Source organism: Ranitomeya variabilis, chromosome 4 (genome assembly GCF_051348905.1).
Source record: "Ranitomeya variabilis isolate aRanVar5 chromosome 4, aRanVar5.hap1, whole genome shotgun sequence".
NCBI classification, from domain to species: Eukaryota; Metazoa; Chordata; class Amphibia; order Anura; family Dendrobatidae; genus Ranitomeya; species Ranitomeya variabilis.
Genome location: NC_135235.1, coordinates 95,124,719 through 95,139,495, shown reverse-complemented (window position 1 = coordinate 95,139,495; position 14,777 = coordinate 95,124,719). Strand labels below are relative to the sequence as shown.

The following is a 14,777-nucleotide window of genomic DNA, read 5'->3' as shown; positions in this document are numbered from 1 at the left end:
CTATAGTAAGACTTACCAGCTTTACTGTTAGCTGGAAAATTGGGGCAGTAACTGCTGACATCAGCATTTCCCTCCCCTTTTGGGTGGTCTAATATCCCTGGGGCAGAATGAAGAGCAGCATCACAGGGCAGAGCCATTTTGTGTGTGACTGCCCTGTGACCTGCTATTACTGCATCAGAAGCACAGTTACATAGTTTATGTGGTGTGTATGGAGCAGCATTGTCTGTGCAGAGCTGTCTGTGACTCATCCCTCAGTAAAATAAGGAGCTCCAGGTCTGCAGTGAATGGCCAGGCATTGTGGAGGGAGGGGAGAGATACATTGTATGGCTGAGAGAGGTGTCAGGTGTCACTCTCTGCAGGCTGGGAATGCAGCTTAATGGAGTGAATGGAGCTCCTGTGATAGAGTAAAGGTACCTTCACACGAAGCGACGCTGCAGCGTCGCTGTTTGATCGCTGGAGAGCTGTCACACAGACCGCTCTCCAGCGACCAACGATGCCGAGGTCCCCGGGTAACCAGGGTAAACATCGGGTTGCTAAGCGCAGGGCCGCGCTTAGTGTAACCCGATGTTTACCCTGGTTACCAGCATAAAAGTAAAAAAAAACCAAACAGTACATGCTCACCTGCGCGTCCCCCAGCGTCTGCTTCCTGACACTGACTGAGCTCCGGCCCTAACAGCACAGCGGTGACGTCACCGCTGTGCTTTCACTTTCACTTTAGGGCCGGAGCTCAGTCAGTGTCAGGAAGCAGACGCTGGGGGACGCGCAGGTGAGTATGTACTGTTTGTTTTTTTTACTTTTACGCTGGTAACCAGGGTAAAAGTAAAAAAAACAAACAGTACACACTCACCTGCGCGTCCCCCAGAGTCTGCTTCCTGACACTGACTGAGCTCCGGCCCTAACAGCACAGCGGTGACGTCACCGCTGTGCTTTCACTTTCACTTTAGGGCCGGCGCTCAGTCAGTGTCAGGAAGCAGAGGCTGGGGGACGCGCAGGTGAGTATGTACTGTTTGTTTTTTTTACTTTTACGCTGGTAACCAGGGTAAACATGGGGTTACTAAGCGCGGCCCTGCGCTTGGTAACCCGATGTTTACCCTGGTTACCAGTGTAAAACATCGCTGGTATCGTTGCTTTTGCTTTCAAACACAACGGTACACGGCGATCGGACGACCAAATAAAGTTCTGGACTTTATTCAGCAACATCACAGCAGGATCCTGATCGCTGCTGCGTGTCAAACTAAACGATATCGCTAGCGAGGACGCTGCAACGTCACGGATCGCTAGCAATATCGTTACAAAGTCGTTTCGTGTGAAGGTACCTTAAGTGGAGCTCGGCAGAGAGCACTGGGCTATAATAAAATGGCTGCTAGTCACACCTACAGCAGTGAGTTGTGCAGCCCACAGAGGCGTGCCCAGCTCACTGCTAACACCTCTCCAATGTTATAGATAGGGTCAGCGCCGGTCTATTAGCTCCTATGTCCATGAGGTGCTGTAAAATGACACTGTTAGTGCCCTGCTACTGCTGCAAAACCAAGATGTCAGCCCCCAGTTCCTTCTTTAAACACATATAACACACGAAATCTGTTTCACATGCATTTAAAACTTGGTTATAGCAGCATGTTATGCTACATTACAGTAATTTATTAATGATCTACAAACGCGGTACCTTACCTTTAAGCCTAGGGTGGAAAATGCAGCAGCTACCGGTAAATTTCAAAAATAAAAATAGATACCAATAAAAGTAAAATTAATTGAGATATCAGTAGGTTAAGTGTTTTTGAATATCCATATTGAATCAGGAGCCCCATATAATGCTCCAAAAAGTTAATGATGGCCCCATAAGATGCTCCATATTAAAATATGCCCCATATAATGCTGCACAAAGGTTAATAATGGCCCCATATGCTCCATAGACACATTTGCCCCATACAGTACTGCATAAAGGTTAATAAGGGCCCCATAAGATGCTCCATAAAGATATTTGCCCCATATAGTGCTGCACAAACGTTGAATATGGCCCCATAAAATGCTCCATAAATATATTTGCCCCATATGCTGTTGCTGCGATAAAAAAGAAAAAAAAAAAAGAAAAAAAAAAAAACAACACGACATACTCGCCTCTCGTCGCTCAGGCCCCCGGCACTTCCAATACTCATCGGTCCTCGTTCCGGCGCCGCTGTGTCTTCCGCATCCTCTGCACTAACGTTCAGGCAGAGGGCGCGGACTATCCACGTCATCACGCCCTCTGACCCGAGCGTCACTGCAGAGGACGCGGAAGACGGAGGGGCGCCGGAACGAGGAGAGGTGAATATTGCGCAGTACTCCCCCTCCCCATTATACTCACCTGCTCCTGGCGCAGTCCCTGCATCTCCGGTCGCTGACAGCTTCTTCCAGTGTTGAGCGGTCACCGTTACCGCTCATTACAGTAATGAATATGCGGCTCCAGTCGGGTCCATATTCATTACTGTAATGAACGGTACCATGTTACCTCTCAACGCTGGAAGAAGCTGTCAGCGCCCGGAGATGCAGGGAACACGCCAGGAGCAGGTGAGTATGTCACAGCCGCCTCTCCCCCTCCCCCACGACCCCCCTGGGACAATGACTTGAGTGTAAGCCGAGAGGGTCACTTTCAGCCTAAAAAAAATCTGAAAAATGTATGTATGCATGTGTTATATATATATATATATATATATATATATATATATATATATATATATATATATATATATATATATATATATATATATATATATATATATATATATATATATATACATATATACATATACACACACACACACACACATACATACATACATATACACATATACTAGATGGTGGCCCGATTCGAATGCATCGGGTATTCTAGAATATGCATGTCCACATAGTGTATTGGCCAGCCACATAGTGTATTGGCCAGCCACATAGTGTATTGGCCAGCCACATAGTGTATTGGCCAGCCACATAGTGTATTGGCCAGCCACATAGTGTATTGGCCAGCCACATAGTGTATTGGCCAGCCACATAGTGTATTGGCCAGCCACATAGTGTATTGGCCAGCCACATAGTGTATTGGCCAGCCACATAGTGTATTGGCCAGCCACATAGTGTATTGGCCAGCCACATAGTGTATTGGCCAGCCACATAGTGTATTGGCCAGCCACGTAGTATATTGGCCAGCCACGTAGTATACATCACAGAGCCATGTAGTATACAGACTTAAATAAAAAATATATACTCACCTTCCGAAGGCCCCTTGAAGTCCTGGCCCTGTGTGCGGTGCATGCGGCAGCTTCCGGTCCCAGGGTTGGTATGAGCGCAGGACCTGTGATGACATCGCGGTCACATGACCGTGACGTCATGGCAGGTCCTTCTCGCATACCATCCTTGGCACCGGAACCTGCCGCTTGCATGGAGCGGTCACCGGAGCGTCGCGAGCAGGAAAGGCAGCGGAAGGTGAGTATATAATGATTTTTTTTATTATTATTATTATTTTTAACATTAGATCTTTTTACTATTGATGCTGCATAGGCAGCATCAATAGTAAAAATTTGGTCACACAGGGTTAATAGCAGCGTTAATGGAGTGCGTTACACCGCGGCATAACGTGGTCCGTTAGCGCTGCCATTAACCCCGTGTGAGCGGCCTGACTGGAGGGGATTATGTAGCGGGCACTGACTGCGGGGAGGAAGGAGCGGCCATTTTGGCGCCGGACTGTGCCCGTCGCTGATTGGTCGTGGCCGTTTTGCCGCGACCAATCAGCGAGTTGGATTTCTGTGACAGACAGAGGCCGCGACCAATGAATATCCGAGACGAACGTGTGTGTGAAATAAGCCAATTCTACCTATAAGAATCCACCATTTACAGCACACATATGGCATAAAACTTGTCATGTCATAGTGGTTATAATCGGAGAGGGTCCAGGTGTCACAAACCCACCATTTGCAAAAATAAATGGAAGAATGCGTTTAGATAACTTCACTGCTCCGAGACAAGTATGGGTCTATAGAAAGTAGTACTCTAGCTGACAAATTTGCCCCTTCATTCTAGAAATAGTGGGGGTCTCAGCACCCAAACGTCACTGATTAAAACGTCTGATATGTTCAAAGAGTCAGAGCACAGGAACACTTTACACCCCTTTTCATGCAGCACTCAACTAAAATTAAGAAAAATAAATATATATTTATAAAAACCTTTCAGAAAAATTGGCTACATGTGATGCATACAAGCTCTAGGTCAGTCAGTTACATACCTTTTGGGCAACCGCTGAAAATTTGAGCACATTGAGGGTCTCATCATAAGCAGAGGCCGCCTGACTAATGTTTACTATCATGCACACTTTCCCTTTGCCGCTGAAAAAGCTCTGCAGATAGTGGGTAAGCTTGCTTTCTCGAAATGGCACATGCTGCTGGAACCTGAAACAAATAAATTACCCAATTATCAGAATATAGCATGAAAGCAATTGCCTTATAAGTGTACTGTTAACCCCTTAACACTCCATGATGGATAGATACATTATGGAGAAACTCCGTATATGTGTGTCGTGCTCAGGAGCTAAGCCCGCTACACAAAGGGCAGATGCTGGATGTTATACAGCTGTCATTTGTCTCTAAATACCATCAGAGATCGCTGCTGTTAACCCACTGCAACATTTAAGCAGGGATCCCGTCCGGACATCGGTTCAGGTGCCCATATCTCTCCCCCCACAACACGATCACAATGGCATTGTTGCCATCTTGGTTCTCCTATGGAGTTGTAAGGAGAAGAACCCAGCTAGGCGTGTTTCCACTGTGACGGGTCTGGAACCGTTGGGGCTGTCACCTATGTTGCAGGGGGGAAAGCTTAAGGCCCCGGACTGTTCCCGGCAGTTGAGAAAAGGGGGCGTGGCTAAGCTGAGGGAATTGCAGCGTGCGAGTAATCTGACAGTTACGGCGGGTACGTGCAGTGCGCAAGAGGTCAGTGTAGGTGCTCCTAACGCAGAGTATCGCGACAGAACAGGCCTAAGACTTGAAGGCCAGAGGGCAATAAACAGACTGTCGTCAGAGCCATGTACAGATATCGCTGACAGTAAGACAAAGGGCCCGTGTATGAGACATAGCCTTGCGTCCACACAGACCGGAGAGTCGTACCACCCATTGTGAACTTTATCCTGTTAAGCTTCTAAACAGACCCCACATAGGGGAACCACCGTGCAGGACAGACACTGCCTTGTGTATTCCTTCTCCTTCCGGACCCAAAGCCGGCATCAGGACCACACAGGAAACCACTCACAACAGGACCCAAGACACCATCCTCTCCAGGACAACGACGAATTTCCACAGCGCCATTGCTTTGGCGCCACCGTTTGCACCCAAGGAGTACACTGAGGACTGTGTCGGATTGATAAGTCTATTTCCTATGAACGTATTGTCTCAGTTACTTGTTTTACTACCGTGTTCCAAGTTGCAGTAATTTGTATTCAGAAAATTTCCCTCTACTGCTCCCTGCGTGGAGTATCCACTGTAGAATTATATCGCCTGAAAACCCTCGCTCTGACTACGTTCCGTTACTGCATCCTACATGCCTGCTGTCAGTCTTTACCTTGTAATGATCTGTAGTACAAGGTAAAGACTGACTTCCCTTGCCTCACTCCAGTGTGATTTTTTGGTGTATCTGGGTATATTCTGGTGATTTATTTAGCATTGGTGGTATATCACCTGTTCCTCTTGGTACTGGTATATTTCCTTCTTTCCTTGGGGCTATCTTTATAGGCTTGGTGCCTTTTTGTGTACATATTGTTACCATTTTGTAAGTTATGTATGACCCGTTAGGATTTATGTATTTTGTATTTTCCCCATTTTTTCCACAGCGGTATATGATTAAGAACCCGGTTGGGTTCGAAACGTCATTTATATACGCTTTCTACTGCATATATTTGAATTGTTACCGTTGATATGTATGTACATTAATAAATTGTTATATGATTTGCAATATATTCCATCCGTGAGTGCATCTCTTTATTACTGTATAATTAAAGGACACTTCTCTATGTGTGTTTGTTACTTTTGACTACAAGGTTAGTAATGGGGCTGTCTAAGGCTACGTTCACATTTGCGTTGTGCGCCGCAGCGTCGGCGCCGCAACGCACAACGCAAACAAAAACGCAGCAAAACGCATGCACAACGCTGCGTTTTGCGCCGCATGCGTCCTTTTTTGGTTGATTTTGGACGCAGCAAAAATGCAACTTGCTGCGTCCTCTGCGCCCGGACGCGTGCGCCGCAGGGACGCATGCGGCGCAAAACACAAGTGCGACGCATGTCCATGCGCCCCCATGTTAAATATAGGGGCGCATGACGAATGCGGCGACGCTGCGGCGCCCGACGCTGCGGCGCAGACCGCAAATGTGAACGTAGACTAACAGATGCCTCCCCATTACTCACCCCTGGGCTTGATGTCAGCATACATTACAAAGTTGACATCAACCCCGAAACCATTAACAAAATTGCCAACGCACCAGGGCAAGTGGGAAGACCAGAGGCTAAGCGCCAGAATTGGTGCATCTAATGGATGAGCCATTTGTGGGGCAGCTGAGGGCTGGCGTCATAAGTCTGGGAGGGGGCCAATATCCATAGTCTGTTCCTAGCCTATTAATATCAGCTCTGGGCTGTCAGCCTAGCCTTTGCTGGTTATTAAAAATATGGGGAACCCCCATGTCATAATTGGTGGTCCCCCCTCCAATTTAATAACCAGTAAAGGCTACTCAGACAGCTGTGAGCTGATATTAATAGCCTGAGAAACTAAATATTTATTGTCCTCTTCACAGAGTGACATCAGCCTCCAGCTGTCAGATTTCCCTCAGCTGGGTATTAAAAATAATAGGGACCCCACATTATTTTTCCTTTTATTTATTTACTAAACAGATGTACAGTTAGCTAAACACACACTGCACCAACTACATATCTCACTGACATTTCTTACTAGGCACAGGCGCAAGTCAGTGAAACTCATCAGCAGTGGCTGCTCTCACTGCCATTAGCGAGACAGGGTGCACGATGAGGGGAGTAGTAGTCAGCAGACGCCTGACCGGCTGTAAACTTTTCACCGACAGCCATAGCCGCTGGTTCACACTCTGTCCTCTGTGCGATACCCAGCGGCCGTCACAGGCAGTGACTCCAGTAAGGTTACCGCGGGTAAGAATCGATGTTTCCCAAGCTGTCACACGGATGTTTGGGCCCCCCATTCAAGTGGTTTGGGATGCAGTTAATGTACCCGAACCAAACTTTTTTTTTTTTATGAAGTTTGGCTGAACTTGATCATCCAAGGGTCCACCCATCGCTAGTTATTACCTAATTCACAGAAAAGTTAACTTATTAATCAGTGTGCTTACGAGCGCAAGTGCTCGTTACTTGAGTTTGCCTAGGGTACTTGGGTATACACTGAGTACCGCGGGTGCTCAAGTGACATGCTAGAGTTCCCGGTAGCCGCGTGTTTAGCAGCTGTTAGCCACAAAATATGAGTAAATTACCTGACAAAAACTGGCAATACTTACAATCCTATCTTATGGATAGAGTAGAAAATGCGGTTGCCCAGTAAAAACGAGCTAAGGGGTTAAAGGTAACTAAACTACAAAAGTAACAACGGGATACAGCAATCCCTTGTTGTGGGATTTTTCAGGTGATGAATAAGGTGTGTGTGTGTGTGTGTGTGTGTGTGTGTGTGTGTTTATGTACGTATGTGTGTATGTATATAGATATATGTATGTATGTATTTAAGTACGTATATAGTATATACACGTGTGTGTGTGTGTGTGTGTGTGTGTGTGTGTGTGTGTGTGTGTGTGTGTGTGTGTGTGTGTGTGTGTGTGTGTGTGTATATATATATATATCTATCATCGTGATTACTCGCTAATCCCGCCCCTGCACAGTAGCTCCGCCCCCACCACATCACCACACACAATCCCGCCCCCACATTACCACACACAATCCCGCCCCCACATTACCACACATAATCCCGCCCCCCCACCACATTACAACACATAATCCCGCCTCCCACCACACACAATCCCGCCCCCCACATTACCAAACATAATCCCGCCCCCCACCATATTGACACACATAATCCCGCCCCCACACATTACCACACGAGGATCCGTCCTCACACATTACCACACGAGCCTCTGTCCCCACACATTACCACACGAGCCTCTGTCCCCACACATTACCACACGAGGCTCTGTCCCCACATTACCACACGAGGCTCTGTCCCCACATTACCACACGAGCCTCTGTCCCCACATTACCACACGAGGCTCTGTCCTCCCACATTACCACACGAGCCTCTGTCCCCACATTACCACACGAGGCTCTGTCCCCACACATTACCACACGAATCCAGTTTGCTTTTGATTTTACACTATGAATAAAATGTATTAGTATTATTCTGATTTTTAATTATTATTATTATTATTATTATTAACTTCATTTTAAGTTAATTTACCACCTGCGTAAGCGCTATTGAATGTTGTCATTATTTACTTTAGTTTAATCACTAGCAGCGTTAATTAGATAGCAATGAGCATGCCGAGCGGTAGCTGGCTGGAAACAGCTAGTGTATATATATATGTGTGCGTGTGTTTTCTTATACTCATCACCTAGATGTCTGGTTTATATATGTTAAATCGTATAATTGATGAAATGCAATTTTAGATATGACGGTATATATACCGTGTGTATGCATATATGTGCGCGTGTATGTATGTACCAGGCTCAGTGTGAGCCGAAACGTCGTATAGAGATGTGGGTCTGAAATAAACGTCACAACTTTTTCACCTTTTCAAGAATTGGAGTGCTGCCTTCCTTTTTTCATTTGGTATGGTATTTGGGTGGATGAGTGGACCGTCCTGCCGAGGAGGCTTGGCACCCATTGGTGAGCTTGTGCGGTTTCCATTTTTTATACTAATATATATATATATATATATACTATTGAACCCGTTCTACGCCCGGGTGGCGAGCATTTATATTGGTATATGGTCTCCATCCAGTCATGTGCTGCTCCATCTTGCTCTCCCATCCAGTCATGTGCTGCTCCCATCCTGCACCCCCATCCAGTCATGTGCTGCTCCCATCCTGCACCCCCATCCAGTCATGTGCTGCTCCCATCCTGCACCCCCATCCAGTCGTGCTGCTCCCATCCTGCACCCCCATCCAGTCGTGCTGCTCCCATCCTGCACCCCCATCCAGTCGTGCTGCTCCCATCCTGCGCCCCCATTCTGTTGTAATGTGCTGCACCCATTCTGCCTGTTCCGGTTTCCATTCTGCCATATGTTGCTCTCATCTTTCTCTCTCCAGCTCTACTGCCTGAGTGCCGGCGGCTGTGCTGAGTGCCGGCGGCTGTGCTGAGTGCCGGCGGCTGTGCTGAGTGCCGGCGGCTGTGCTGAGTGCCGGCGGCTGTGCTGAGTGCCGGCGGCTGTGCTGAGTGCCGGCGGCTGTGCTGAGTGCCGGCGGCTGTGCTGAGTGCCGGCGGCTGTGCTGAGTGCCGGCGGCTGTGCTGAGTGCCGGCGGCTGTGCTGAGTGCCGGCGGCTGTGCTGAGTGCCGGCGGCTGTGCTGAGTGCCGGCGGCTGTGCTGAGTGCCGGCGGCTGTGCTGAGTGCCGGCGGCTGTGCTGAGTGCCGGCGGCTGTGCTGAGTGCCGGCGGCTGTGCTGAGTGCCGGCGGCTGTGCTGAGTGCCGGCGGCTGTGCTGAGTGCCGGCGGCTGTGCTGAGTGCCGGCGGCTGTGCTGAGTGCCGGCGGCTGTGCTGAGTGCCGGCGGCTGTGCTGAGTGCCGGCGGCTGTGCTGAGTGCCGGCGGCTGTGCTGAGTGCCGGCGGCTGTGCTGAGTGCCGGCGGCTGTGCTGAGTGCCGGCGGCTGTGCTGAGTGCCGGCGGCTGTGCTGAGTGCCGGCGGCTGTGCTGAGTGCCGGCGGCTGTGCTGAGTGCCGGCGGCTGTGCTGAGTGCCGGCGGCTGTGCTGAGTGCCGGCGGCTGTGCTGAGTGCCGGCGGCTGTGCTGAGTGCCGGCGGCTGTGCTGAGTGCCGGCGGCTGTGCTGAGTGCCGGCGGCTGTGCTGAGTGCCGGCGGCTGTGCTGAGTGCCGGCGGCTGTGCTGAGTGCCGGCGGCCGTGCTGAGTGCCGGCGGCCGTGCTGAGTGCCGGCGGCCGTGCTGAGTGCCGGCGGCCGTGCTGAGTGCCGGCGGCCGTGCTGAGTGCCGGCGGCCTGAGCAAGCGGGGACACCGGTGCGCTGTGGGGGTCAGGTGCCGGAGTCGCCGCTAGCTCAGGCCCCCGGCACTTGCTATATTTACCTGTCAGTGTCCCCCGTTCCAGTGCTGCGCGCCTCTGTCTTCCGGGGTCCTCTGCCTGTGACTGTTCAGTCAGACGGCGGCGCGCATTAAGCGAGTCATCGCACCCTCTGAACTGAACGTCGCAGGCAGAGGAGGTGGAGGATGGAGCAGCGTGCAGCAGTGGAACGGGACAGGAAAATATTGCATACTCACCCTCCTGGCTCGTCCCTGCTTCTCCGTTGGAGATCGCGGTGTGCGTTCAGTGCTTACGCATACCGCGATCTCCTGGGAGCGTCACTCTGTGGGGTCCAGACTGCGCCGGCGTTTGCACAGTCTATAAAGGCTTCGGACAGAGTGACGCTCCCAGCGTTATATATATATATATATATATATATATATATATATATATATATATATATATATATATATATATATATATATATATATATATATATATATATATATATATATATACACATACACACACATACATATACATACACATATACACACACACACATACATACACGCGGTGTATATATACCGTCATATCTAAAATTGCATTTGATCAATTATACGATTTCACATATATAAACCAGACATCTATACGATTTTGGGGAATACCCCTTTTTTATAGAATAAATTTAAAAAGGACAAGTTTGATAGTACTGTATAAATATCTACAATATGTCTCGCCTTTGCACCTATTATATACTGCTATCAGAACACAAACATGAAAAGTCAGATGTCGAGGTATAACCCTACTTGGCCTGCTGGCTGTTCTTCAGTGCATTGATGCATTTGCCAAGGATGAGTAGCGATGTATTTATGTTCCCGCTTTCCTTCAGTCTTTCTCCTTCATTTTGAGTTTTTGTGCATCTTTCAGAACCAGCCAAGTCACACAGAGTTAATCTAGGAGGGAAAAAAAATGAATTTGGGGAAGATTAGAATTAAAATAAATAATTTCTATTACTTATCACAAAACAATGTTATGGTCTGCATTTTTTATTTTATATATTTTTATTTCTAATTTTCATTTCTGTTAAGACACTTTCAAAACATGGATCCGCAAGTACAAAACATACAATTCTAGTCATCAAGTTAAAGAGGCAGATGCTATAGACTAAGGCCAGAGTCACACTAAACGTATGGGAAAAAAAAAAAAAATTGGTCCGAGTCTCCCCGCCCAGTGTCACGCAAATTTTCGCAACCAGCAGAGGGAAAGCCGATGGCTGGGGGCCAATGTTTATAGCTTGGTAAGGGGGTAACACCCATGGAGCTTCCCAGGCTATTAAAATCAGCTCCCAACTGTATACTTAGCCTTTACTGGCTAGTAACATAGGAGACCTAAAACAAAATGACTATGGTCCCCCTATAATTAATAACCAGCAAATACTATACAGACAGCTGTGGGCTGATAATAGCCTAGAAAGGGGCCATTGATTTTTTTCCCACTGCACAACCAATTTTAGGTACTTTACCTAATAGCAGTGATGCTCATGCATCTTCACATAAGTTTCCAGGGGGTTTTAAGAATGTAACAAAGCAGAAACTAAAAGACCATGAGAGGGTGATAAATCCAAGATGGCAATGAGGGGGAAAAAAAAAAAAAAAAAAACTGAAAATGTATATAGATTCCTTCACTTACTCGCTGACTTTTACTACACAAGGAACATCAGCATCTTCAATTTTTAGGAGACGGACCGTAAATATACTGTGACTGTAAAAGGAAAAAATAAACTAATTGAACAGCGCACATTATCAACTATATCAAGCTAACAGAGGAGTAGTAACGCATATAGATTTTGCATCCTCCATGGTTTTGAAAATGGCTTACCTTCTACTCGAAGAACTGTTTAGTTTTGTGAAGGCGATACTTTGGAACTTTTTCCCCAGAGAAAGAACCCTGCATGCCTCTCGCGCATCTGACACCTGTATCCACTGGAGATCTGGATTGAAATGGGAGCTGAATTACATTGGTGCATGTATATTACAATATGATTAAGCTGCATTCACATAAACAAGCTTTTATAAAAAAAAAATTTATATATATATTTTTTTTTTTATTTATATATTTTTTTTTAAATAAAATGTTGTCAAAAGTTTATAGATTAAAAGACCGAATCACACTTTACTCAAAAATATACCTATAAAGAGAAGAATCAGACAAACAAAATATTTAGACACAGGAACGCTGTCTCTTTAAATGTTGCACTGGTTTACTAAGCCCTCATCGACTACCGGCACGCCTTTCAACAGTGGTCCTTAAGGGGCCTTATTCCTCAGTACCACATTTTAACGGCACTGAGAAATAATAGCATAGCGCTGCTGTGCGGCTGAAATTCCCGAGGGTTTCAGCTGTACATGACAGCGGACACCCTGCAGAATCAGCACCGATGGGGTAACAATTAATAAACAACATTTACCACATATATAGTTTACATCAGCACAATTTCTGTTTTTTTTTTTTTTTTTTAAATAGAAAGTTATAGCAGTGACCAAAATTTACACAACCATTTTTTTTTTATTATTTGTTAGGGACCACATGACATTTGAAGTGACTTTGACTGGTCTATGTAACAGAAAATTCCTAAAAGTGACACCAATCTAAAAAAATGCACCCCTCAAAGTGCTCAAAACCACTTTCAAGAAGTTTATTAACCCTTTACATGCTTCACAGGAACTGGAACAATGTGGAAGGAAAAAAATAACATTTAACTTTTTTTTTTTTTTTGTAAACAAACATTTTACTTCAGAACCAATTTTTACACGTGTAAAAAGCAAAATGAACCACAAAATATGTTTTGTAATTTCTCCTTAATACGCCGATGGCCCATATGTGGGAACCACTGTTTGGGCGCACCGCAGAGCTTGGAAGAGAAGAAGTTCCGCTTGACTTTTTCAATGCAGAATTGGCTGGAATTGAGATCGGACGCCATGTCACGTTTGGAGAGCCCCTGATGTGCCTAAACAGTGGAAACCCCCCACAAGTGACCCCATTTTGGAAACTAGACCCCCTAAGGAACTAGATGTGTGGTGAGCACTTTGAATGCCCAAGTGCTTCACAGAAATTTATAACGCAGAGCCGTGAAGATAAAAAAAAAAATATATATTTTTTTTTCCCTCAAATTATTTTTTAGCTCGCAATTTTTTATTGTCACAAGGGTAACAGGAGAAATTGGACCCCAAAAGTTTTTGTCCAGTTTGTCCTGAGTACGCCAATACCCCATATGTTGGGGGGGTGGAACCACTGTTTGGGAACATGTCGGGGCTCAGAAGGGAAGTAGTTATGTTTTGAAATGTAGACTTTGATGGAATGGTCTGCAGGCGTCATGTTGCGTTTGCAGAGCCCCCCCGATGTGCCTAAACAGTAGAAACCCCCCCAAAAGTGACCCCATTTTTGAAACTAGATACTCCCCAAGTAGCTTATCTAGATGTGTGGTGAGCGCTTTGAACGCCCAAGTGCTTTACAGAAGTTTGACGCTGAGCCGTGAAAATAAAAAAAAATTTTTTTTTTATTTTCCCAAGGGTAACATGAGAAACTGGACCCCAAAAGTTTTCAAATTTGTCCTGAGTACACTGATGCCCCATATGTGGGGGTAAGCCACTGTTTGGGCGCATGTCAGAGATCAGAAGGGAGGGAGCACCATTTGACTTTTTGAACGCAAAATTGGCTGGAATCAATGGTGGAGCCATGTCGTGTTTGGGGACCCCCTGATGTGGTGTTTCCACTGTTTAGGTACAATTCTCAGTCCAACCCTAACCCTAATCCCAACCCTAACTGTAATCCCAACCCTGACCGTAATCTCAACCCTAACCCTAACCCTAACTTTAGCCCAACTGTAACCCTAATAGGAAAAATTAGTAAAATAAAGAAAATGTATATATTTCCAAACTAAGGGGGTGATAAAGAGGGTTGTATTTACAAATTTTTTTTTATTTTGATCATTGTGATAGACCCTATCACGGTGACCAAAATGAACCAATAGGAAAAATCTTCCTCTTATTGCCGGGTGATGGCCAGCAGATCTTGGCAGGCACACTGCGTATGCGCCCGCCATTTTCTTACCGGAGGAAGACGCCAGTGGCCGTGAGGGGAAGCAGGAGGACCCAGGGACACGCTGGTAAGTATCGGGGGGGGGGGGGGTGAATGTTGGTTGATCACAACAGAGTACAGAGACATTAAATGGCACATCGGATTTTTTTGCGGTTACCAGTATACAGTTAATACCGGCGATCGCAAAACGAATCATGTTCTTTGGGGTCTCTGCTACCCCTGGCAGCCGAGACCCCAAGACCTGCGGTCGCTAGTAAACTTAATACGGGCAATCGCAAAACAGGGGTCGGTAAAAACTGACCCAAATAATGTTCTCAGCTACCCCTGGCAATCAAGACCCCGAAGAAAATCCAAGTCTGGTGGGGCTATGCACTTTTTCCACAGCACCGTTAATTAATGGCGCTGTGGTTTAAGTACCCTTGACTACCGCCGTT

The 14,777-nt window shown here is 46.6% G+C and overlaps 1 protein-coding gene across 3 annotated transcripts in view; it reads right to left on the bottom strand.

The window, feature by feature from the left end:
• The window catches only part of KIF20B (kinesin family member 20B), a 190,227-nt gene that overhangs the window by 99,798 nt on the left and 75,652 nt on the right, over window positions 1-14,777 (bottom strand). For all 3 annotated transcript variants that reach the window (XM_077258943.1, XM_077258940.1, XM_077258941.1), the window contains exons 9-12: window positions 12,124-12,235; window positions 11,935-12,006; window positions 11,052-11,198; window positions 4,250-4,412 (exon numbers count right to left, since the gene is read on the bottom strand). In XM_077258943.1, coding sequence (XP_077115058.1) covers window positions 4,250-4,412; window positions 11,052-11,198; window positions 11,935-12,006; window positions 12,124-12,235 — 494 coding nt within the window. The remainder of the gene's footprint in view (window positions 1-4,249; window positions 4,413-11,051; window positions 11,199-11,934; window positions 12,007-12,123; window positions 12,236-14,777) is intronic.